The sequence below is a fragment of the Propithecus coquereli genome, unplaced genomic scaffold (assembly GCF_000956105.1).
Source record: "Propithecus coquereli isolate 6110/MARCELLA unplaced genomic scaffold, Pcoq_1.0 Scaffold571, whole genome shotgun sequence".
Taxonomy (NCBI): Eukaryota; Metazoa; Chordata; class Mammalia; order Primates; family Indriidae; genus Propithecus; species Propithecus coquereli.
Genome location: NW_012151630.1, coordinates 456,407 through 482,578, shown reverse-complemented (window position 1 = coordinate 482,578; position 26,172 = coordinate 456,407). Strand labels below are relative to the sequence as shown.

The 26,172-nt window shown below is 52.1% G+C and overlaps 1 protein-coding gene across 1 annotated transcript in view; it reads left to right on the top strand.

The window, feature by feature from the left end:
* PTPRN2 (protein tyrosine phosphatase, receptor type, N polypeptide 2) overlaps positions 1 to 26,172 on the top strand; it is a 500,467-nt gene that overhangs the window by 65,450 nt on the left and 408,845 nt on the right. Inside the window, exons 4-7 of the mRNA XM_012658102.1 lie at positions 64 to 223; positions 16,442 to 16,802; positions 24,280 to 24,540; positions 25,769 to 25,809. Of these exons, the coding sequence (XP_012513556.1) occupies positions 64 to 223; positions 16,442 to 16,802; positions 24,280 to 24,540; positions 25,769 to 25,809 (823 nt within the window). The remainder of the gene's footprint in view (positions 1 to 63; positions 224 to 16,441; positions 16,803 to 24,279; positions 24,541 to 25,768; positions 25,810 to 26,172) is intronic.

The following is a 26,172-nucleotide window of genomic DNA, read 5'->3' as shown; positions in this document are numbered from 1 at the left end:
GGGCAGTGTCCACCATGGACGAGGCAGATGCACAACTAATTCGTGGTTTCTTTTGCTTTTCAGGACGGAGCCGAGTGCGGACGCTAAGAGGAGGCACAGCCTGCAGGACGGCGTTGCCCTGGCCAGGGCCCTCCAGCACTACCTGCCGTACCTGGGGGCTCGGTCCCAGGCCTCAGCCTCCAGCTCGCACCCCAGGACAGAGCTCGGCAGCCTACCCGCCGAGGTGACGCTTTCAACGCGCTTTGTGACCCGGGTTTGCTCTCGCCTGCCCGGCCCTGCTCCGGGGCAGGAGCGAGCAGCGCCTCCGTCTGGGCCTCTTGCGGAGAGAATGTTCCCAGGGTCCTTTTAGGGGTACAGGTGCTCCGCGTCCTGCGGGGAGCCGTCCTGGGTGGGGCTGTCTGCCCTGGGAGCTCGTGCCAGACGCTCCTGGGAGGGTCTTCAGAATCCTCTGTCGAGCCACAACCCCAGGAAGGCCGCATTGAGAGGCAGGCGTAGCACCCGGGGTGAGAGTGGGGCCTCGTTTCCGCCCTCTAGGAAGTGGACCCAGCGCAGCGACGGACCCAGAACCCATGTGAGGGAGGCTGCTCCAGGGACCCCTCCAGCGGCACCTTGGCCACATTTCCGTTTCCCCAGGAGGGGTCCCCGGATTGGGGAACCTGACGGGGGATGGGGTCTGCGGTCCTTACGGAGGGTCCTGAGCTCTGGAGCCCTGATGGGGAGGTCAGGAGAGCTCTCGGGCGACCCCAGGACCACCTGTGCCTGCGCCACCTCTAAGCCGACGTCGGCAGGATTGAGAAATGCATTTTAGAGCCTTCACGGGGACCGTCTCAGTGTGAGCCGTAACTCACTTAGCACTGTTTTTAAAAATGCTGAAGTTTTTATTCATTAACTGACAGTGACTAAGCACCTCCGATGGGCCCGACGCCCACGAGCTGTTGTGGGGGAAGATGGGTTTCACACAGGTCTTTGCCTTGGGAGGTCAGGGAAGGTCAGGTGGCCCCGAGGACTCCAGGGCTGACTCAGAAGGCAGCCCCGCTTGGGGATGTTGACATCTCTGTTCTCCAAGGTCCTCTGCTGTGAACTTGGATGATGGGCTGTGACGTCATCGTGAGGGTTAAACCAGAAAACACGAGAAAGGCTCCCTGTGAAGTGCTCCGTTAGCAGTAGCTATAATAATTATTACCAATAAAATAGCCTGTTAAAAATAACGTGAAAATTAGGTCAAGAGTCTGAAACCCGGTCACCGGACTCCTTGTGCACTCCAGCTCTCCCGAGGAGACTCGGAGGACGGCGCCGACGCTCCCAACACAGATCTCACCGCACACCCAGGGCCGTGGGAGCCGCGCGGCTCAGGGTCCATCTGTTCCCCTCACGGCTTGGTGGGAAGCCGCATTTCTCCCAGACACCTGGAACGTCCCAGTGTAAGGTCCATCTCCGTCGTCCTCCTCTGTCCCCATCCTGTCTTGACAAAAGGGCTGGAGGCTCCGTGCTCAGCCCTCGCTGCGGCTCCTGTAAGGGAGACGTCAGCCGCATCCCAGGTGCTGCGAGTGAATAATCAGTAGTCACCACGCGGTGTGGAGACGGGATTAGCGATACGGGGGAAGGGGAAGAGCCGTTGACAGTTCCAGAGACACGGACGGGGTCAGAATGAAAGGAAATCAGTGGATATTTCTCCTGAAGCAGCTCGGCATCTTCCCCAACCTAACGGTGACAAACGTCCAGACTTAGTCCCATGTGCCCTCTCCTGTGCCACAGAAATAGGAGGCGGCAGAGCAGGGACTGAGGCACAGCCGGTGCCCCGGATGGGCCTGGACGAGCGTCCACCTCACAGCACACTTGGCTTCGCACCACAGGAGCCCCCGGTGCTCAATTCCGAAGCTATCTTCATGTTCCTCCTTCAGTTTTCATTATTTTATTGAAGTGACCCTCATTCTAAAACGAGTCAAATTAGAATTGAGTTTACTCTCTGGATGAGGGATCCTGGGGTACCTGACAGAGCCCCACTAGTGCCGGCCCCTCTGTGGTTGAGGTTGAGCCAGCAGCCGAGCGTTGGAGCTGAACCTCTTTGGTAGACATCGACTCATGCTCGAGCCCCGGTGGCTGTTGCGGATGCTGTGAGTGAAGGGCTCGCCAGGCCCAGCAGAAAGCTGGTTCCCGTGGGAGGCAGACACCTTCTCACAGCCGGTGGTCATCAGGATGCAGGCGGGACAGGGGCTTGTTGCCTTGTCACCCTGGTCAGCAGCGAGACTGTGGGGTCTTCCCATCCTTGCATGTGTTGTGCTTCCAGCACCGGCATCTGAACACGAGTCCAGGATGGCTCTCAGAGAAGCCTTCCCGATATAGGAGGCGCATGTGCTGATGTGTCTGCACTAGAACATTCCTTCCTCAAGGACCTGTGGCTGGGCTGTTGGGGGCTGAGCTCTCACGGGGAGGCCTGGCTCTGATGCTCCAGGGCTGTGGGGCAGTGGCGGAGGAGTGTCTCCCGTCACTGGCCACATCTCACTGCTGTCTTGTTCAAGAAATAGAAGTGGGGAAGGGGCATTAGCGCTGGTCATGCCAAACGTTCCGTCAGCAGTCAGTCTGCCTTCTGCTGGGTTTGGCTTCTGGATTCCTTAAAGCTCCAGCAGGAGGATGGCCACACACCATGGTTTGCCTGCCCCTGGCATATTTGCCAATAAGTGATCATTTCCCTCAGGGGTCTCTTGGTCTAAATTAACAAGTTCTGTGGTCATCCCACCACACAGACATTCAGCACCGTGGCCAGAGTTATTCAGAAAATGAGTATTTGTAGGATGTCTTTTTTTCCTTTGGGTAGATGCCCAGTAATGGGATTGCCAGATCAAATGGTAGTTCTACTTGTAGTTCTTTGAAGTATCTGCGTATTACTTTCCACAGAGGTTGCACTAGTTTGCAGTCTCACCAGCAGTGTATGCGTGTTCCTATCTCTCCGTATCCATGCCAACATTTATTATTTTGGGATTTCTTGATAAAGGCCATTCTCACTGCAGGTAAGTGGTATCTCATTGTGGTTTTGATTTGCATTTCCCTGATGATTAGAGATGTTGAGCATTTTTTCATATGTTTGTTGGTCATTAGTCTATCTTTTGAAAAGTTTCTGTTCATGTCCTTTGCCCACTTTTTGATGGGGTTATTTGATTCTTTTCTTGCTGATTTTCCTGAGTTCTATATAAATTCTAGTTACCAGCCCTTTATGGGATGTGTAGTATGTGAATATTTTCTCCCATTCTGCAGGTTGTCTGTTTGGTCTCGTGATAGTTTTCTTGGCGTGCAGAAGCTTTTTAATTTGATCAGGTCCCATTTATTTATTTTTGTTGTTGCCGTGATTGCCTTTGGGGTCTTCTTCATAAATTCTTTGCCTAGGCCAATGTCTCTAAGAGTTTTTTCAACATTTTCTTCTAGAATTATAGTTGCATGCATTAGGTTTAAGTCTGTTATCCATCGTGAGTTGATTTTTGTGAGAGGTGAACAGTGCAGATCCTGTTTCAGTCTTCTACATGTGGCTATCCAGTTTTCCCAGCACCATTTATTGAATAAGGATTCCTTTCCCCAGTGTATGTTTTTGTCTGCTTTGTCAAAGATTAGATGGCTATATGAGGATGGTTTTATATCTGGGTTCTCAGTTCTGTTCCATTCATCTATATCTTTGTTCTTGTGCCAGTACCATGCTGTTTTGGTTACTATATCCTTGTAGTGTAGCTTGAAGTCTGGTAGACTGATGCCTCCCAATTTGTTCTTTTTGCTTAAGATTGCTTTGGCTATATGGGGTCTTCTCTGGTTTCATACGAAGTGTAGAATTATTTTTTCTAGATTTGCGAAAAATGATGTTGGTATTTTAGTAGGGATTGCATTGAATCTGTAGATAACTTTGGGTAGTATAGACATTTTAACAATGTTGATTCTGCTGACCCATGAACATGGTATGGTTTTCCTTCCTGCTATTTCCTTCCTCGGTGTTTCATGGTTCTCCCTGTAGAGGTCTTTCACCTCCTTAGTTAAATACATTCCTAGATATTTTATCTTCTTTGTTACTAATGTGAAGGGTATTGAGTCTTTGATTTGGTTCTCCGCCTGACTGTTGTTGGTGTATAGGAAAGCTACTGATTTCTGTACATTGATTTTGTAACATGAGACTTTGCTGAGTTTATCAATTCGAGTAGTCTCATGGCAGAATCTTTGGGGTTTTTTAGATATAAGATCATATCACCAGCAAAGAGCAATAGTTTGACCTCTTCTTCCCCCATTTGGATTCCCTTGATTTCCTTCTCGTCTGATTGCTCTGGCTAGGACTTCCAACACTACATTGAGTAGAAGTGGTGATAGAGGGCAACCTTATCTGGTTCCAGTTGTAAGCAGAAATGCTTTCACTTTTTGCCCCCATTCAGTATGATGTTGGCTGTGGGTTTGTTATATATGGCTTTTATCATTTTTAGGTAAGTCCCATCTATGCCTATTTTGTTAAGTGTTCTTATCATAAAAGGGTGCTGAATTTTATCGAATGCTTTTTCTGTGTCTATTGAGAGGAGCGCATATGGTCTTTATTTTTACTTCTATTTATGCGTTGAATTACATTTATAGATTTGTGTATGTCGAACCATCCTTACATCTCTTGAATGAAGCCCACTTGGTCGTGATGGGTTATTTTTTTGATAAGCACCACTCTATAAAAAAGACATCTGCACTAGAATGTTTATAGCAGTACAATTCACAATTGCAAAGATGTGGAAACAACCCAAGGGCCCATCAATACATGAGTGGATTAATAAAATGCAGTATATGATACCATGGAGTTCTACTCAGCCACAAAAAGCAATGGTGATCTAGCACCTCTTATATTATCCTGGATAGAGCTGGAGCCCATTCTACTAAGTGAAGTATCACAAGAATGGAAAAACAAGCACCACATGTACTCACCATCAAATTGGTATTAACTGATCAACACTTATGTGCATATATAGTAGTAACATTCATCGGGTGTTGGGAAGGTGAGGGGGGACGTGAGGGGTGGGTATATTTACACCTAATGGGTGCAGTGTGCACCATCTGGGGGATGGACATACTTGAAGCTCTGACTCAGGTGGGGCAAAGGCAATATATGAATATATGTAACCCCCTAATATGCTAAAATAAAAAAAAATGAGTGTTTGGTGGCATTTTGGCTTAGGTATTGTTTTCTTCTATGTTAAGATAGATGTTTCTCAATACCAAAAAGGTGCGTGAAAGCCAAGAACTCACATTTTTCGCTATTCAGTGTTTAAATGAGAAGAAAGCTCTTAGTCATCGCTCTAATGAACAAAGACTGCATAAAGTACAAGAAGTGCATAGTCAGATGTCACCAAAGCTCTTGTGACAATCAGGGATTTGGGCAGCAATTTCTGATACCCCCTCACTTGGTTGATGAAATATTTTAATTGGAAACTTACCCTTATAGACTGATGATCTTTTAAGGTGCAACCAATTTCCAGTGGATTATTTTATAAATCATTGTTTTCTATGTATCTATCATCAAAAGTCTAACTCTAGGATAGATAGAGAAATATTCTAAATTTATTACTTTTTGGGGCTTTCGTGATGATTGCTTCATAACAGAAGCCACAGGGAATAAAATCACACTGCTTCTCTTAAATCAAACCAACCAGCTCAAAGCTCTGACACGCTAATTGAGCTCTTATTGATCACTAAATCAAAGTGCTGTTATTGCTTCTGCCTCGTCGGGGTGGTGACCAGCTTCTGTTTTATTGACTGCAGTGGCCCTGGTGAAAGTCCTGCTACTCATTATCCAGGACACTATAAATCCCCCATTTGCTTTTGAGGAGTTTTAAGCTGAAATTCGTTGCTTAGCAATACCATTAATTAGCTGATTTATTTTGGAAACATGTTTGATGTACAAGAAACTGATAGGTGCTGGGATTAGAAAGTGAAGTCCCTGTCCTTTAGGATTTTACAGTCTCACTGAGAGACAAAACAAACAAATAACAAAAATAGGGTTAAAAAAATGGAGCCACTGCCATATTGGAGGGACCACTTGGGAACAAAAGGGACACATTGGCCAGATGAGGCAGGTGGGACCAGGGGGGCTCTGAGAGGGCGGCTGTTGGAGGACAGCTGGAAGCCGCCTGCTAGTGTTGGACGGGTGCATGGTGCGCAAGGCCGAAGGGCCGTCCCCATCCTGCCCTGGTGATGTGGGCAAGGCAGGTGGGCTGGTGAATCACAGTTTCAAGGACTCCGCCAGGGGTGAGGATATAAGAAACGTGGACAAACTAAATTCCTGAAAGTGGCGAACTCGTTCTAGGGAGACGCATACAGAGTGGGACAGGAGGGGGTCCAACCACAGGAGGAGAGAAGAATTCAGCCTAAATTTTAAGAACAGTTGCCAGCGTGTGGAACTGACATGACAGGATGTGCAGAGCAAGAGTCCCCACCCCCAGTTCCCTCCCATGGGCTGTCATCAAGCCCTTGAGACAGTGCACTCCGGGGGGTGGGGAAGGCTGGGAGGAACCCTCCCAGGGGCACCTATTGAGTGTACCACAGCCCCCGGAGGCTGGGATGGGCCACGCGGTGGACAGAAACCTGCTGGACAGGGAGCAGAGAGCTGGGGTTGTGGGAAGAGGGAGGGAAGCCACCAGCAGCTCTTAAATCTGCACTTGGCTAGAAGCAGAGTGAGGTCACCGCAGTGCGGGAAACTGGCAGCTGCCTGCAACGTGCGCGAGATCCCGGAGTCTCACCGGAGCCCAGACCCGAGCCCTGCTGAAGGGAACTTAAACCCACAATGTCATCAACTACAAATGGACTAGAGCCTCCACAAGAAAAGCAGAGATGTTTGAACTGGATATAAACAAAAATCAAGTTTCAACTGCATCGTACTAAAACCAAAGTACGGGCGGCCCCCGGGTTATGGACGAGATCCGTCCCTGAGAATGTCTTTAGGTGGGACTTGCCTGTGCCTTGGATCCCTGGTGAACAGCGTGCAGACGGCAATAACAGCAGCAGCTCTACAGCCGTTCCAGCTGGTAGTAATGGCACAGCGTAATGCTGTGCTGATGACACCCGACACTGTGGTAAGTCACAGAAACTCTCGTGCTGTTTCTTTTAATTCAAACAGAACACAAAAACAAACTCACACAAAAAGTTTAGATAGGAGATAGGAGAAATTTCAAAAAAGAATATTAAAGGTTAACACTCACCTGATGTTGCGTCAATGCTAGGCTAATAGGAATGTTATGCTTATTTTTACCTGCTAACCAAATCAGTAATAACCTTTCCATTGCAATAATTAATCCTCTACGCTGCTTAGTAATAACCGATGCTGTCACTGGAGCACTGCCTGTCACACGTCCACTACTCTCACTTTATGATCGTCCCGACAGTCGAGTGACGAAGCCTAGTGCTTTCCCAGTGAATGGTGGCGTCTGGCCTTTCTCCCAAAGCTTAATTATTTCTACTTTCATTTCTGCTGTAAGCACCTTTCTCCTCACTGCGGGTTCACCTGGACTTGCAGTGGACTTGCGCCTTGGAAGCGTGGTCATCAGGGTAAACACAGACTCTCAAAATGGAATGAAAAAGATGAAAGTTCTGCTGTGCGTAAGTGACCATGTAAACACTGAGACCAGCCCCTAGGGCAAAGCTGCTACACCAACAAACCGCTTATGCCATGCGTGTTTGTTTACATGCGTGGAAGAAACCAGTTCCTGAATTATTAACTTATTTAATTCTAAATGCTCCTTACGTAAGCATGGAACACCACAGGTGGGGTCGTCTGTAACCCAGGACTGCCTGTGCATGAAATTCTCAAAACTCATTTAAAAGAAAAAGCAGGCACATAAAAAATTGGGTAAAATGATTTTCATAGATATTTCACCAAAGAAGATAAATGGGTGACAAGTTAATGTGAAACATCCAACAACATTGTTCATGAGGGAAATGAAAATCAAACCGCAGTGAACACCACTGCAAAGCTACGAGAGTGGCCGAGGTTTGGAATCTGGCCACGCTGTGAGCTGGCAGCGAGTTGGAGGAGCTGGAACGCTCACGCACTGATGGAGACACACAGCGTCACAGCTCTTGGGAAAACATGATGGTTCCTTCAGCACCTCCTGGGATCCCTCCATCCCACTTCTGCCCAGGACAAATGAAAGCATATGTCCATCCGTCCAAAGATTTGTACATGAATCTTCAGAGCGGCTTTCACAGCAAATGCCCACAACTGAAAGACCCAAATGCCTATCAGCAAGTGAATGGATACATAAATTTTGTTTGCTCCACAAAATGGAATGGAGCTCAGCAATAAATAAATGAATGAATTGTCGATGCTCACAGCAGTACGGATGAATCTTGCAATGATTATGTTGACAGAAAGACAAGAAAGAAAGAGTACCTACTGTTATAATTCCATCTGTGTAAAGTTGTAGATATGTGAACTAGCGCGTAGTGCAGAAAGCAGACCAGGGCTGCCTGGTGAGGAAAGCGTTGCAGCAGCACCAGGAAACTTCGAGGGTGAGGAGGTGCTCACTGATTCTGGCGATGGCTTCGCAGGCGGACACTTACGTCAAAACAAGTGTGCGCTATTCATTGTGTCCACTATTTCTCAGTTCTGCTGGCGAGGAAAGAAAGACAAGTAGCCCAACACAAAAATGTATAAAAAGTTTGAATAGATACTTTATTCAAAAAAGATACACAACGAGAGCTTCAAAGGTGCTTAACATCTTTAGTCCTTAGTGAAATGCAACGTAAAACCATAAAGAAATACCACTTCCTTTCCACTCAACGGGCTAAATTAAAATGAATCTACAGTGCCAACGCTTGGCGAGGACGAAGAGTAACAGAAATCCTCAAATTAGAGGAGTACAAGCTGCTATAACCACCGGTGGCGATTTCTTTAAGGTTAATGCACATCTGTCCTTGGGCCCTGTGGTCCCAGTGCCTGCGTATGGACTGTGTGTCCCAGGGAGGCTGGTGCACAGTTGTCCATGGGGGTCTGTGCACCACAGCCCCAGCTGGAGACAACCCGACGTGGTCTCTGACCGTCGTCTCCTGGCTCCGTTCCTGAGACACTTCGCTGAGGACAGTGGTACACAGTTCCAGCCACGCTGGATTCTGCAGAGCCGGTTGAGTGGACACGGAAGCAAGACAGCAGCCCCGCTGCCTGGGGACCTAGCGCACTGCCTTACCCGCAGGTGACCCGCAAAGAGCTGCCTGGAGGCCCTTAGTCCTGTCCTGTCACTTCACAGATGGGAAAACTGAGGCCAAGAAAGACGAGTAAAACGTTCGCTTTCAAACACTCAATTCATGGTAGAGCTGAAATCAGAATCCTGCAATTCTTTTTTCTTTTTTAAATTTTTTTTTATTTCAGCATATTACGGGGGTACAAATGTTTAGGTTATGTATATTGCCTTTGCCCCACCCAAGTCAGAGCTTCGAGCGTGTCCATCCCCCATAGAGTGCGCACAGCACCCATTAGGTGTGAATATACCCATCCCCTCCTCCCCACACCACCTGCCCGACACCCGATGAATGTTACTACTATGTGTGCACTTAAGTGTTGGTCAGTTAATACCAATTTGATGGTGAGTACATGTGGTGCTTGTTTTTCCATTCTTGTGGTACTTCACTTAGTAGAATGGGCTCCAGCTCTATCCAGGATAATACAAGAAGTGCTGGATCACCATTGCTTTTTGTGGCTGAGTAGAACTCCATGGTATACATACACCACATTTTATTAATCCACTCATGTACTGATGGGCCCTTGGGTTGTTTCCACATCTTTGCAATTGTGAATTGTACTGCAATAAACATCCAAGTGCAGATGTCTTTTTCATAGAATGTCTTTTGTTCTTTTGGGTAGATGCCCAGTAATGGAATTGCTGGATCAAATGGTAGTTCTGCTTGTAGCTCTTTGAGGTATCTCCATATTGCTTTCCACAGAGGTTGTACTAACTTGCAGTCCCACCAGCAGTGTATGAGTATTCCTAAAACCATCCTCATATAGCCATCTAATCTTTGACAAAGCAGACAAAAACATACACTGGGGAAAGGAATCCTTATTCAATAAATGATACTGGGAAAACTGGATAGCCACATGTAGAAGACTGAAACAGGATCCACACTGTTCACCTCTCACAAAAATCAACTCACAGTGGATAAAACTGTAAGAATTCTAGAAGAAGATGTTGAAAAACTCTTATAGACATTGGCCTAAGCAAAGAATTTATGAAGAAGACTCCAAAGGCAATCACAGCAACAACCAAAATAAATAAATGGGACCTGATCAAATTAAAAAGCTTCTGCACAGCCAAGGAAACTGTCACGAGAGCAAACAGACAACCTACAGAGTGGGAGAAAATATTCGCATGTCGCACATCCAATAAAGGGCTGGTAACTAGAATCCATATAGAACTCAGGAAAATCAGCAAGAAAAAAATCAAACAACCCTATCAAAAAGTGGGCAAAGGACATGAACAGAAACTTTTCAAAAGAAGACAGAATAATGGCCAACAAACATATGAAAAAGTGCTCAACATCTAATCATCAGGGAAATGCAAATCAAAACCACAATGAGATATCACTTAACTCCAGTGAGAATGGCCTTTATCAAAAAGTCCCAAAACAATAAATGTTGTCATGGATGCGGAGAGAATCCTGGTATTCTTGTTCAACTTTTTGTTGTTTTTTGTTAAAGCCAAAAACCAAGGTCAGCAAGTTCCCTTTTCCGAACTCAGTGAGCTCAAGCTCTGTTATTTCCTAGGGACAGACGGAGCTGGAGCCTGCCCTGTTTGTTGCGTGGTGTGGCCCAGAGCCGCCAGCTGGGCTCTGCCGTTCACCCACTGGAGGTCTGGTTTCCTTGTCTGCAGAATGTGGATAATCCAGCTGTGCCTTAGAGCTGTCGGGAGGGTTGGAAAGAGTTAAAACATTTAAAGCCCAAAACCGCCTGGCCTAGCGCTCAGCAAGCACGCGCCACTTGTGACCCACATCCTCCCATCCTCTGGGTGGTCATGAGCCGGCCGGCCTGTTACCCCAGGCATGCAAAGAATGCTGAGCCCTCTGCTGCAGTCACGCCCAGGAGTGGAGATGGTTCTCTGTACACGTGTGCACTGTTAACGTCTTCTAACCACCCTGACGTTGGTTTTTACATCTGCAAAACCTGTAACGTTCTACATACTGTATTCATACCCATCTGTGTCCATGTACACGTGTAGACTTTTTCCTGGGCTTTTTACCTGCCATGTACGAGGCCATTGAGCAGCTGCTGGGGAGGCCAGAAAGAGCCTATGGGGCAGGAGGGTAGCGAGGCAGGGTGGGGTCGGGTGGGGTGGGAGCAGCAGCGTCGGCTTCACGGAGTCGTTTGTCCCTTTAGAATAATTCCAAGTGAGCAGACTGTGTTATCAGTTGCAGATTTCCATACGTTCACATCCACACCTCATTACTGCCGACTTCCTACAGCATTTCTTGGTCCTGTGGTTTAGAATTTTACCTCATGGCTTCTGCGACCTCTGTAAAAACTGTCTGGGGACTGCTCTCGCAGCTGAGACTCCACCTTGGCTGCAGGGGCAGTGCAGTCTGCACCAGTGTGAGGCTCCTCTGCGGGTCCTGGCGGCAGCGTGTCAGTAAGAACGAGGCCCCCAGGCTCTTGCCCGCTCAGGGTCGGCCACCTGGAGGCTGGGCACTGTTACACATAAAACCGTCCACTGCGTTAAGACAGAGAGTGTGAGGGAAGCAAAGACAAACACACAGAGACAGAGAAGAGAAACAGACACAGTGACAGAGAAAGAGAGAGACAGGGAGACACACAGACAAAATAAACAGGGCTCCAGACTCACCCTCCATGGCCTGAGCACAGAAAGGCTCAGGGAGTAGCCTCACTCTACGCTAATGACCTGGAGGTGGAGCATCCCCCAGACCCCCACCCAGCTCCCAAATCCTGCCGTGTCCTGTGACGCCGTGGTACCGTCTCATTAGGAGGCCTGTGGACAGCCGCCACTGTGTGTGTTCTTGGCCGGCAGTAAGCATGCCTGGATCAATGCGCTGTCAGCACTGCCCTCCGGCTGTGAGACAGACTGGAGGAAACGTGTGGCGTGTGGCCAGAGATGCCCCGGTGTGGGTGTCCTGATTTGTTTGCATCCTCGGCACAAGAGACTGTCTGACAAGCACGAGTGGCCAGTGCACAGATGAAAGTGTCATCCTCTCAGTGTCTCCTGGCATGTGGGCTGCCGGGACCTCAAGGCCATCCTGTCAGTCTGCGCGAATTGTGCAGCCAGGGACTGGGCTGCGCGGACTCCCGTGAGAGCCGTTCCTGTCAGAGGAGGGCCCTGACTTTGAGCTCTGTCCCCTGACGCCTGTAAATCCGTGGCCATCACCGTTTGGCAGGTTGGAGACTCGAGGTAGGGTGTGTCTGCTGGCTCCAGGAAGCTGCTGAATTCAATCACTTTCCTCCAAAACCAATATTGCTTTTCTGAACCTGACAGTGTCCTCTCAATTACGGTTATTAATGTCTGTGATGTAATTTCCACTTCAGTTTGCAAGCTGAGGACAGGGCCATGTCGAGGTACTCTTCCCCCATAGAACATAGTCCAGAGCTCAGCACACAATAGCAGTAGTAGCGTCATGCTGCTGATGGCGCGGGTGATGCTGCTGTTGGTGGTGGGGATGATGATGGTGTTGTTGGTGATGCTGTTGTTGGTGGGGATGATGGTGGTGGTGGTGATGCTGGTGGTGGGGATGATGGTGGTAGGGATGATGGTGGTGGTGCTGTTGGTGGGGATGACGGTGGTGATGTTGGTGGTGGGGATGATGATGGTGGTGGTGATGCTGTGATGGTGGGGATGATGATGGTGGTGGTGGGGATGATGGTGGTGGTGATGCTGTTGGTGGGGATGACGATGGTGGTGATGCTGGTGGTGGGAATGATGATGGTGGTGGGGATGCTGTTGGTGGTGGGGATGATGATGGTGGTGGGAACGTTGCCGACATGACTGCCACTTATCAGATACCTCCTCTGAGCCACGTGCTGAGCGAGGCAATTTTACCTATAGTCTCCCTAATCATCACAGCTGCTTTTAAAGAAAAGGGAACTCTTTTTCCAGTTTTGCAGGTAGTGAAAGTGAGGCCCTAAGAGGGTGGATAATTGGTCCAGAGTTAACAGAGCTGTGCTGACAGGATGGGGCCAATCTCCCCGATGAGCTGCCTTCCCCACTGGTTTCCTTTAGTGTGCAGGTGAATTGGTTTTACTGCTTCTTGTGTGGAAATGCAGTGGGTTAAGAAATGTGCCTTAAATCTCAGCAAACTTTGGCAGCAGTTCTCAAATGCTCCATATACACAAAGTGGGCCACACCAAGGATGCCCAGACTAGATTCTCCTACACACAGTTTGAAGAATTCACATATCAGAAGTGTCCATACCATGTGTTGGAAATTGGTCAGTGTTCATGCTTTTAGGTTGCTAATTTATAGATTTGGGCAGCTACAGTCTTAAAAATTATTCAGCATTATCTTAGGAAACTCCATATTGTAGGTATATCTGATTGAGACTTAAAACATCTTTAAAACGGGGTTTGAAAATGAGTCATAGAATTTTAAACTCAGAGCTGAAAGTAGAAGAAAAAGTACAATTGGCTGGCTCCACCTCAACTGAGCTGCGGATTTCCTGACTTCTTTAAAGAAAATGCAGGTATAAGAAAGCAAGATAAATAAAAGTAGTAGCCGTTAACACTGCTGTACCAGGCACTGTTGTGATCGTGGCTACGTACAGGTGACTTACAGGTTACATAACTCACCAGAGCAAAGACCACTAACCTCGTAGCATTGGGGGTGGGTTCAAACCCAGGCAGCCCCAGAGCCTGGCACCCTCTGTTTTGAGACTTGAAGTCACCATGAGCCTATTTACCTCACTGCTCGTGCTCCCACCTTCCGGACCCCTGTGGTTGCAGGAAGGACACCTCACCTTTAGGCTGTCATAAGCTCCCCCGAGGACACCGCAGTGTCTGCAGTCATTTACAGAGCACCCGCATGACTCGTGAAACCGATGTTTGCTATTATTTCTACAGTCTCTGCTGTTTGTGCAACTACTGAAATATTCTTTTTCCTCCTCACCTTAATTTGATTCAGAGCATAAACAATCCATTTTTGTCAGCTGTGCGGATCACACTCTGCTGCGACGGTGTGATGTCCTGTGCTAAGCCCGGGTGCCTGTACCTGGAGCCCTGCAACTCAGCTGTAATTAAAGGCCGTTGAGTGGATGCTCCGGGGGAGGCGGCAGCCGCAGCACAGAGCGGAGGGATGCTTGTGGCACTTTAATGAGACACTGGGACAGGGATCGCAGCCCCCGGCACGGCGGCCTGGCCAGGTGTTCAGAGACGGTCGATCGGAAAGGAAGCGCAGGCTGAGCCTGAGATTGACGTTCACACCCAATTTGCGGGGAATCGCTGGAGGCGCTGTTTGTTGTGGCAGCATCTTCCCCCCCTCCCGCCCCGTCTCACTGTCTCCTTTCTAATGGGAGAGCAGCTGATTTTAGCTAGTCCTTGGACAAAGTTAAATGATTTGGATGATAGCTAAAGTCATATCATTTTAGAAATAATAATAGAAAAATCTTAGAGATAATGTCCAATTTCTTTCTTTAACAGAAGAAAATTGAGTCTCGAAAGGTCAAGTGATCTGCCCAAGTTCGTGCGTGAGAGTGAAACCAGAACCCATCCCACCTGTCCCCACCTTCCAGCTTGTTCCCCAAATCCATCCCTGAAGCTTGGACCCAGATATTTTTGGAAATGATCAGACTTGGGACTGAGCCACTGGCCTTAAATTCAGCTAAGGCTGTGCACCTTAACTAGGTGCCAGGTGGGCACCCCCCAGACTCAACATTGATCACGTGCCCCAAGAAAGAGCAAGTGTAAAATATGAACGGGCAAGATTTTAAAAATATACGGTCCGCAGACTCGGACCACAGGGTCCAGGCGGCTCGATGTGCTTCCAGGGTAGCTCGGCCTTTGTGAAAGTCTCAAAGTTGGAAATTACTGTTCTTGTCGATGACATTTTGATGAAGCCCAAGTCAGAGGTAGAGCGTGGAGATTTCTGACATTGTTACAGCGGTCCTAGGGGTTAGGGCGACACCCGTGCCTGCATTTGTCTTGCTGCAGAAACAAATTGCGAGGATGTCACGTCTTCTGCCAACATGCGCTGCATGAGTCGGGAGAAGACACAGGCAAAGCTCAGGGAAAGACCATGTTCGCCAGGGCTTCAGTTAGCAAATGACGTCATAGGTAATTATCAAACCAGGAACCATAGCAGGGGCCCTGGTGCACAGCATCATGGTTAAAATAGCAGGAGAAAAACGTCTGAGCTGATCAGTGAAGGAATTGGAACGCAGTAAAGACGAAACGCTGGGAGAGTTCTGAGGCTGCTGAAGATGAGACTCTGCTGAAGGGAGACGCTTTTCGGGTTAGGAAAAACCCCAGTGCCAACAGGGGACCCGAACAGGCACGTCTTCATAGAAGACACTCAGCGGTCAATGCGCAAAGGGGCGCAGCACCGCTGGCCACCAGGGAGCGCGATCAAAGCCACGGTGAGAAGCCACTTCTCAACCGCTAGGATGACCACAGCAAAGAAGATGAGGGTAGTCAGCATTGGCAGGGATGTGGAGAAGTCGGCATCCTCGCACGTTACTGGTGGGATTGCAAAGTCCAGCGACTGTGCGGAAACGGTTTGGAGGCTCCTCGCCAAGTTAAATGTGGAGCATCATGTGCCCCAGCAATGTTGCATCCCGGCACCTGCCCAGGGGGACAGAAAACACGTCCTCCCAGAGACTCGCGCCTGAGTGCTCACAGCAGCGCTATTCCAGACAGCCGAAGAGCAGGGACAACCCACGTGTTTCTCAGCTGACGAATGAATAAACACAATGTGGGGCATGCATGCCATGGGGTATCATTCAGCCCTCAAAGGAACGAGATGCGGACGCCTGCACAGCGTGGGTGCGCCACGAGGACGTTATGCTCAGTGAAATAAGCCAGGCACAAAAGGCCGCGTGTCGTATGACTCCGTTTATATGAAATGTCCCAAATAGGCAGCTCCGTGGAGACAGAACATAAATTAGTGGTCCCAGGTGAGGGGCGGGGGTGGGAATGTGCACCAAGCGTCTTTCTGAGTGATGAAAATGTTCTGGAATTGAACGGTGGTGATTTTGGCACAACTCCTAATAGACTAAAAACCACTTAAGTGGGTGAATTTCATGGCATGTGAGTGTTACCTCAGTAAGGCTGTTATTTAAAAACAAAATCAACGCCAGAACAGCTAGGACACACAGCACTTGGCTGGTCAGTAGAGCAGAAACAAGAGCCCCACTTTGGTTATACTTCCGGGGGGCCCGAGCTGTGGCTGTTATGGTGTGTCGTGGTTGACCACAGAGATAGAACTGCTGCCCTGTTTGTTCTCTGCCCCTCCAGGCTGCTGACACCTTCCCCGAGAGCATCCTGACCTACGCGGCCCACACACCTGCGCTGACCTACCCTGCTGGGCCCCGGGCCCAGCTCCCCGAGGCCCTCCCGCTGCAGACCCTCAACCGGCCCCAGCCTGACCAACTCAGCCCCCAGGTGGACGGCAGTGTGGACGGACATCACCTGATGGCAGCCCTCAGTGCCTATGCAGCTCGGAGGCCCCCCGTGCCCCCCAGGGAGGGTGACCTGGGGCCGCAGTACCTTCTGCATGTGCCCCCAAGACTGCCCAGGCCCCTCTTGGCACCGGCCACCCCCCAGAAGTGGCCTTCACCTCCAGGAGACCCCAAAGTCACCCCTGGCACGGAGGAAGGTGAGTCAGTCCCCTCAGCACCTTGCCGCCCGCAGTGGTCCTCTTATGGCTCCAGCTATGGGGGTCTTCATGACGTGCTTCCCTTTAGGATTTGTGGCAGGAGCGAGGCAGAGCGTGACGAAGACCCCTGCCTGGCTCACCCTCCGTGTGGGTGGAAGAGGAGGCGGCTGGGGGGCAGGGCAGGGCCAGGCTCCTGAGCGTGTGAGGCGCTGCCCATGTTCAGTCCTCATGGCTTGTCCATCCCGTCCCCAGACCGTACAATTTTCAGTGGGGACAAGGCTTGCAGGCTGAGTCTGGCCCATGGCCTGTGCTGCCCATGTGGCATTCGGGAAAATAGACTGTGAGCATTTTTAGAGCAGCTGTCCACATCCTTCACCACGCCTCACCACCCCTGTGGGCCAGACACGTGGCCGCCTCGCATCACGTGCCCATCTGGCGTGGATGCCACTCACGGCGTGGTGGGCGTGTGGCGACTGGAGGTGACTGGGGTGTGGGTTCCACGGCTCTCAGGTTTTCATGTGAGTTAGGACAAGGTTGGGTCAGCGCGGGAGGAGGGAGTTCACGGTTCCTGCCCCACAGTGTGCGGAAGACGCCAATCTGTTACCTGCTGCAAGCCCTTCCCAGGCCGTCCCGAAGTGGGATTCTGACAAAACATGGCTCCTTCGCGAGACCCAAGTGCTAAATCCAGCAGACAGCGGTTTTTACAAACGTTGCCTGAGCCTCCCGTTAGCACCAGCCTCTGCACGGCGCGGCGTAGCGGGAAGCGTTGAGGCCCTGCTTTCCAGCCAGGTGTCCACTCGCTCTGTCCGTGTGGGATTCTCAAACGGGAGGCACATAGGGTGACACTTGGAGGGAAGGAAGTGTGGTTGGTGCTGACGCTTTCGCCTTGGTCCTGTTTTGGGGTACAGGGGGCCTGTGAGAAAACAGACTGGGCCCTGCACTGAGAACCGTCCTGTAAACACCCATCAGGGTGCGCGGGCCTGGGCAGGCGGCGGCCTGGGGCGGGGCTTTCCTCCTGTGTTTCACCCCCCCCCCCACCAGGAGCCGACGCTCATCCCTGCTCCTTCCCACGCATGTTAATCACTGGGCTCTGCGCAGAGGTCTTCCCCGGGAGCCTGGCCCACGCTTCCCGGTCACCCCCGGCCCTAGGCACTCAGCCTCGGCCACAGAGATGCATGTGGGGTCACCAGCAGCGTCTCGCCCGCCCTGGGCCGGCCACCCTCTGCCCCTCACCTCTGCCTCCGGGCTCCTGCAGGCGACGTCCTCTTCTTCCCCAGCCCTGCCTGTCTCCCCTCCTGTCCCCCACAACTTAAAAATCCCCGTTCAGCGACGGCATCCCTGCTAGTTATTGGGAGCAGGAAGAGGTGACTCCCACTGCCCCCTCAGAGGGACCAAGGCTACCTGGAGAGCCAGGTGTGCTCGCGGGCAGAGCACAGGGAGCTCCACTCTGCGAATCAGCTCCCCCAGCTCCTTGCACCCTCCTGTCCTTCCTCACACTGCCTGGGGCGCGGCTCTTCTGGAATATGCTCCTTGACAACGCTCTCTCCACTCCCTGGGAACCGTTAGTTACAGAATTTGCTTGGCATTTTTCCTGTGCCACCTTGTGCTGTTGGTTACCTTCCTACGTAGACCATCCTCCTAACTGTGCGCAGGCCTTGGAAGGCACGTGCGAAGTGTCAGACACAAGGCACGGCGTGTGGAGAATTGTGCAGGAGCCCACGTGTGCCTCCCCCAACGCCAGCAGATAGCGACTCCCACTGTCCTGCCCCTCTGTGTACCCGACGCCCGAGTGGTTTCGTTGTCCGTGTTGCAGAACTGTGTGGCTGAACGACGGCTCTTCCATAAACCTGACAGCAGTAGGTTTGTTACACCCAGAGATTCATGAGGTTGTCTTAATTTCACCAAGTACCCATTCAGTGCTCAAATTTCCAGTTTTCGTGCGTTTTTGCATAGCTGGTCCTGTTGGAGCTGGGTCTGTACAAGGTCCACAGAAGGTGGATAGATCTGTACTACCTCTCGGTCTACAGGGAGTTTCTCCTCCCTCTTTTTTTTTTCTTGCAATATTTTTCCAAACTGAGACTGTTTGTCTCATGGAGTTGTTACATTCTGTGTCTTGCTGATTGCACCCAGAGATGTTTCACTGGTTCTCCGCTGTTTTTCCTGTGAAGAGGAGCTGATCCGGAGCTGTGGTCACCTGTGGTCAGTGTTTGGCAAGAGGCTTCAGAGGGGCTCTGTCCTCCCACGGGAGGTGCATGGAGTCTGGCCGCGTCTCCTTGCAGCGCGGGCAGCCCTGGGCCGTGCAGCTGGCCTGGCCGACAGCAGCTTCGTCACTCACAGATGGCTCAGGGAAACCCCAACCCCCGCGAGACGTGCTCTGCCCCACCCCTACCCAGAGCAGTTTGCAGTTGCACGTTGGTGTGGTTGTGCGGTGGGGGTGCTGCCCTCACAGACTTGGGTCCTGGGGCGTGAACGGATGCTCTGTGTCAGGGTCCCAGTTGCTTTTCACACCAGCTGCAGTGGCACAGTGGGCACCTCGCCTTCTTGGTGAGCCTGGGAGGCGGAACGAGATTTAGGGGACTTGCCAGAAAGCGGGAGCTCTGCAGGAACCACTATCTGAGACGCTGGTTTAAATACAATTCACTTTGTTACTCTGGCTAATTGGCCTGGGCTCTGATGCTTAAAATGGTCCTTCCGCTCCAGATGCATGTTGTGCGGAGCTGAGCCCTCACGGGGCCAGCGGGTGGGCCAGGCCAGGTCTGCAGCCTACAGTGCAGCCTCCCAGTGCCGGAGAGTCTGAGACTCCCCCGCCCGGGTGGCAGGGGCCAGCTGAGCTAGGAGGGAAAAGGGTTTCTCTCCCTACCATGTTTAATGACAAAGGAAAAGGAAAGAAACTAGCGTCTTCCTCCGGAGCTGCAGTCCAGGCTTCCCAGACACGGTCCAGCTAGTGCACCGTGGGGCTTCGCTGATGTTGGACCATGAGCAGCCCAGCCAGGCCGTGGAGAATTTGCTCTATCTGCTAAAGCCGCCCAGGACCCTCCGTGGAAGTTCGGAGAGATTCTGGCCGCGAGGACAGAAGCCTGTATGGGGGTGCAGGGCGCTGACAGCCTCTCCATGAAACCCAGTTTCACCCAGTGGAGCAGCAGGATGGTCAGGACAGGTGCAGACGGTCTGTGCACCGTGGCTTCTCTTCGATTTTTTGCCAAACTTCTGGGGCTTGTGTTTTCATAAATTCTTCTACATGGCTGAACATTCTTAACACCCAGGGAGCAGCTGCGCCCGCGCAGGGAGGGAGGACAAAGCCAGCGGGAAAAAAAACTTCTGAGTGGCCAGAGGGTGAGGCTGCCCTCCCGCAGGGGCGGGTCCGGCACGTGGCCCCCAGGTTCAGTCTCAGGCAGCAGCAGAGCAAAGCCCACACACCGGCCGCCAGGCGAGGGGCAGATAAACGGGCTGCCGACTTAATGCAAGTGCCAAAAGTCTGTTTGGCAAACACTTAGAAAGAGATCCTGTTCCTTCATTCGTTATTTACAGCTTGTCTCTTTCTGAAAAGCTTTCAAGCAAGGCGGAATCAAAAGACCGCGTGAGGTCGGGTCTCCGCAGTGGACGCGCAGTGCTGGGGGAGGAATCAGAGCTCATCCAGTTACCTGCCTGAGCTTCTCACCCAGACCTGGCGGCCACTGCCCTGGCACCGTCTCTGTCGTTCTGCCTCCTGCTGAATGTCAAATCGTGGGGACCACACGGTCGCTTTCCAGAGCGGCTGCCTTTACTAGAAACGTGTGTCTCAGGTTCCTTGCCGACTCTCCGTGGCTGACAGCGCCTTTGTGTTTAGCGCGAGAATCCTGCGTTGTTAGTGCTACAGCGTTACCCACAGCATCCCACACACGACGTGCTGCCGTTAGTTTATCTTCCCACCACCGTGGACCATCTCGCTGGCTTCCACGTTTTGGCGATTATGAATAAATCTGCTATAAATGTCTTTGTGCAGGTTTTCGTGTGGACATAAGTTTTCAACTTCTTTTGGTAAATATGAAAAAGCATAATTGTTGGATGCATAGTGTGTTTGGTTTTGTGAGGAAACTGCCGAATCGTCTCCTGAGGTGGCTGTGATTTCCCATCCCCAGCAGCAGAGTGAGCCCTGTGGCTGTGCATCCACATGGCGCCTGACAGGTGCGCGGTGTCTCGTCGCTGTCTTGGTTTGCATGTCCTCGATGACAGATGACACGGCGCATCCTTCCATGGGCTTATTTTTCACCGTTTATCTTCTTTGGCGAGGGGTGCCATGGTCTTGAGCCATGTTTTATTCAGGCTGTTTGTTTTCTTGTTGGTATTTTAAGAGTTCTTGTGTATTTTGGATAATAATCCTTTTCAGATACGTCTTTCGTAAATATTTTCTCCCCATCTGTGGCTTGTCTTTCCATTCTCTTGACAGTGTCTTTTCTAGAGCGGAAGGTTTTCATTTTAATAAAGTCCAACTTCGCAATTATTTATTCATGGATCATACCTTTGGTGTCATATTTAAAAAATCTTCACCAAATCCAAGGCCATCTGGATTTTTTCCTATGTTATCTTCAAGGAGTTTTAATAGGTTTTCATTTTATAATTAGGTCTGTGATCCACTTTGAGTTAATTTTTGTGAAGGGTGTAAGGCCTGTGTCTAGATCCATTTTTTTTACATGAGAACGTCCAGCTGTTTAGCACCATTTGTTGGAAAGACCATCTTTTCTCCATTGCATTGTCTTCCCTTCTGTGCAAGACCCGCTGGCCGTGTGTGTGGGTCTGTATCTGTGTCTCTCTTCTGTTCCATTGATCCGTTTGTTCTTTGACCAACACCCCACTGTCGCAATCATTGTTGTATTACAGTGTCGGCCGTCCTGGGTCTTCTGCCTCCACCTGCAAACTTCAGAGTGAGTCTGTCCGCACCTACGGGATAACTTGCTGGGACGCACGTTGGGAAGCACAGATCTCTTGGCAGCACTGAGTCACAATGAGGAACGCTGCGATCCTGAATGTCGAAATCCTGAAAGAGAAAAGCCCTGACAATATAATTCTGCATAACATAATTTAAAAATTCTTTAAAATTGGTTTATTTATTTACATTTTTAGAAGGAGATTTATTTGCTAGACATAGAAACAGGACAGAACATTTTGTGGGCCACTTACACAGTGCAACAGGCAAGAGTAACACATAGGTTTGCAGGCACAAGCAGGTGCCAACAATAGCCGCATGGGCAGACAGCCTCGTCACACCCGTGTGCTCTGTGGTGGGCGCGGAAACGGGCCACCGTGCGATTTCAGAGCCGTTGCCTGGCCCATGTGCTGTCTGAGGAGGCCAGAGAGCCGCACTGTGTACAGATCAGGGAGCATCAGCATGGCCCGTGTCACATGTGACCAGCATGTCACAGTGACATCCACACTGTGGAAACAGACCCCACACCTCGCTTCCTTGAAATAGCGCAAGAAGCTTCTAGAGAGCTGCAGGTCTGTCCTTTGGGGGCCCAGGGCTCTGCCTCCTTCCCGTGAACTCAAGTGAGGTGTTTTCCAAAGTCGCCTTCTTCTGACATCTCCGGGCCTGCCGGCATTCACCCGGCAGCACTGTAGCCACCTGAGTGGAGTCCCCAGCATGTATGTGCACACACACATGCGCACACACACACCCCATTTTCATAAATCTTGAAGTCTATAAAAGTATGTTTCCTGGAAGTTTGTGTTGATCAGTATGATGAAACCTGATTTATTTTCACTAGAAATCTGAAATTCAAGACATTTCCCTGCCTTGTTGAGAAGCCACAGAACTGTTCTTCCTTCTCCATCTGTCAAAATGTCACAACTGCCTTTCCAGCTCCCAAGGGACAGGAGAACCTTCCGGGGAATGTCTGACAACACTCCGTGCCGACCAACAGGCACCGACCTTTTCTGGGGCTGCCAGTGGTCTCGCTGTGTCTCTGGAGTGGTGGGTCTTCTGGGCTCCCTGCTGAGTTTGGTGTCCGGTGCTGCTCGGCCCAGCCCGGCTGTACAACTCCCTGCTGGGCCTTGAGCCTTCGCCTGCACGAGGCACCGTCACTTGGCCAAGCACCTGTCGTGGCCCTGTGCGTCGTTTCTGGGGCACCCCACACAGCCCCCCCGCAGAGCACCCACCCCTGATCCCGGCACCTCACAGCCCACCTCGGCCCTGGCTCCTCAGCGGGGGCCGTGTCCCTCCTCACGGGGTCCAGGAACTGCCTGGACATCAGCGAGGACAGTGTAGGCAGCTCCCCCCGCCCTGCTCCGTGGTCTCTGGCTGCTCCTTGTGTGGGTCAGTGCCAGCTCCACAGCTGCATGTCCCGGGAGGGCACAGCTGCGGCCGTGATGTCGCTGTGGTTGGAAGCGGAAACACGTGGGTGATGTCCCCAATCTGTGGAAGGTGGATGTCTCGTGTGGGCCAAGGGTGCGGCTCTGCCACCTCCGCTTCACCACTGTCTGGGGTCCCTGCAGGGTGCCCAGCCCCCAGGTGTGCCTCACACACCTTCCTGACGCTCCCTGAGCGCGACCCCTGGGGTGTCAGACCAGGCGCGAGGGGCAGACCCCGTGGGACGGCATTTCTGCATTTCGTCTGACTAGGACAGGAATCCAGCTAAACTGTCAAATGCGCAGACAGGCACGGGGCAGACAAATGGGCAGGGAGAGGCGGACGGATGGAGCCGGCGGCGCCCTCCCCCCCCCCAGACACCGCCTGGTGGCCCCGCCCATGTTGTTGGAGAAGGGGCTGGAGGAGGGGGTGGGGAATGGGGGGGGGACCGTCTCCTGGAGAGGGGGTGATGGACGCCCCACCATTTCCAAACACAACTTGTATTTTAAGCACCTTATAGAGAAATAGTGTCTGCTCACGTGCACATTTTTGCCGTGTTGCCAACGGTCCTGCCGTCACGGGGGGTTGTCTGACGCCCTCGGCGCCTGTCTGCGCTGCCTCGTGGGCGCTGAGAGGCCTGTGCTCCTGGGCCCCAGGAGCAGAGGGTGCGTGGCCCCCAGAGGACGACATCCCCGCGCTCTCGCCGTCTCTGCAGCTCGGCAGAGACGCGGTGGTCTGGCCGTGCGAGGGAACCGGCGCCTGACGTCATTTCCTGCGCGCCCGCGTCTCACGTTCACGTGCAAATAAAGCCCGGATGCAGCTCGCGGGCGCCGCTGCCCTCGCTGTGCTCAGGACGGCCTGGCCTTGGTGGGACCGGAGGGTCCCTGAGGCCCTGCTCTGCCACATGAAAACCGCGTGGGAGCGGAGACGCCGCCGCGCTGTGTTCTGAGGAGCCGGGCATGGTGCGCCCGCGGCCTGTGTGACCCACGCGAGAGCGAGCAGCCGCGCGTCCCTTCAGCACCTAGCGGCCCTGACGGCCTTGCCGGCCTCTCTCTCTCCTGGCTGCGTCGTTCCAGCCGTTTCCACGGGTTGAACCTCCGTCCTCCTCGCCGGGTCGATGAGTTTGTCCTCGAAGGCTTCCCGCTCCCGGCGCAGGGACCGCGGTGCCGGCCAGGGGGCCGGGCGGGACCGAGGCCCAGGTGCCTGCACCGAATGCGCCACGCCCGCTCCCTGCTGCGCCCCCGCGGGGCTGCCCGGTCTTCCCTGGAGACGCCGGCCGGCGGCACGCACGTGTGCCCCTGGGGACCCTGGTGCGGAGCCTCCTGCGGGACCTGAGGAGGCAGCAGGCGGACGCCGCGAGCCTGAGGCCCCTGGAGCCGGACGAGACGGGCGGCGGGACGCCTGGCGTGGGGCGCGGTGCGGGTCCAGCAGGTCGGGACGCCCGGAGAGCAGCCGCGCCCGGAGCCTGCCCTCCGCGGAGACAGCTCGCGAGGTGACCTCCGGCTCCGTGGGTCCTGTTCGCCTGGGGTGGGCCCGGGGGAGGCGGCGGCTGCAGAGCGGCGGGGAGACCCCGGGGTCACGGGCCGGCGAGTTCTTTCTGCCGGAGACGGGGTTTGCATTAATGATTTTTTTCCCTCTGAACTTCTGCGTCCGGAAGCTTTCCTGACGGACCCGGCCGAGCCCAGCAGTGACGCTGACGGGCAACTGCTCTCCGTGAGGAGGTTTAATTCCTTTTCCGTGCCGGGTTCAGAGCCAGAAAAAAATAGCAGTGACCGAAAGCATTTTTGTTTGGATTGTGCGAATGAATATCGTCAAACATTTGAATAACAAAGTGGGAGGGGCTCCTTCAAACGTCTGTGTCAGGCGCACCCCAGCCTCTGAGCCTGCTGGGGTGGGGGAGGCAGAGAGCCCCCCACAACCCACGCGGCGGGAACCCTGAGCCACGTCTTCCCAGCCGTCACCTTCTCTGCAGCTGACGCGCTCCGAGTCCCTGGGCCACGGGGAAGCCTGCAGCTCGGCCCCGCGCACGGCAGGCTCAGGTGTGCCCTCCCTGCTGTGGGTTGGCACCGAGTCTTGCTGGAGGCTGCAGGGGCGGCAGTGGGACTCTGCTGTGGTGGGCAGTCGGCGGACGGTTAGCGGGCGCCTGGGCGAGGCGGGAAGTGGAAGGTGCCGGGTGTGGTCGTGTCCCCAGCAGCGGCTGTTCACGCTGGAGGAACGTGCATGAGTGACACAAAGCTGGGCACCACGGGTGCTGATGTACGTAGGGAAACATCAGCCACAGTAAAATAACCTGTCAGTGGGATCTGAAGCCACCTGAACTGTGGCCTCACTTTGCTTCTTGTGCCTGCTGCCTGCCGCTAGGTGCAGGGGCTTCTCCTGCCGATGGCGGCTTAGGCCAAGCGCAGGCCACGGGGCTGGCTGGCGGCTTAGGACTGCCGCTTGGCCACCGTGTGGCTTGAAGCCCCTCCTCTTCCGTGAAGTTCACGAGATTCTGTCTCATGCTATAAGCAGGAGGTTTATTTGTGGTGGAAATTAGGCCCACGTCATGACGCGTCATTCTCTGTGAAGAAGGATTCCACGCGGTTATCGTTTTACATGCCGTGATGCGTGACAAGCATTTGGATGACACTGTTGTCTTTTACAGATGGCAGGGCTCAGGATGGCGACGACAGAGTTCACCCAGAGGTAAGACGGGACGTCTCTGGGCATTGGTTTGTGTTAAACATGGTGTCGTACCGGTGATCTTTTGTCCTGGCGTGGCAACGTTTATGAAATACAAAGAGCTTTTTGTTCCCCAGAGAAGGATGGAAAAAAACCTTCACAATCCCCAAATTGAAAACAAGTTACAAAGAGTACACACAAAATTGTGTATTTAGATACGTGACAGTATCTATTTTTAAATTATAAACTAATTCATACATCATGGAAAGATAAAAATGGGGTTACTATAAAGAAGAAAATTAACATTTCTTAGAATCTCCCCACCCAGGGGTGTCACATGATGACCCAGAATGATGACGTCCTGGCATGTCCTGTAGGCGCTGATTT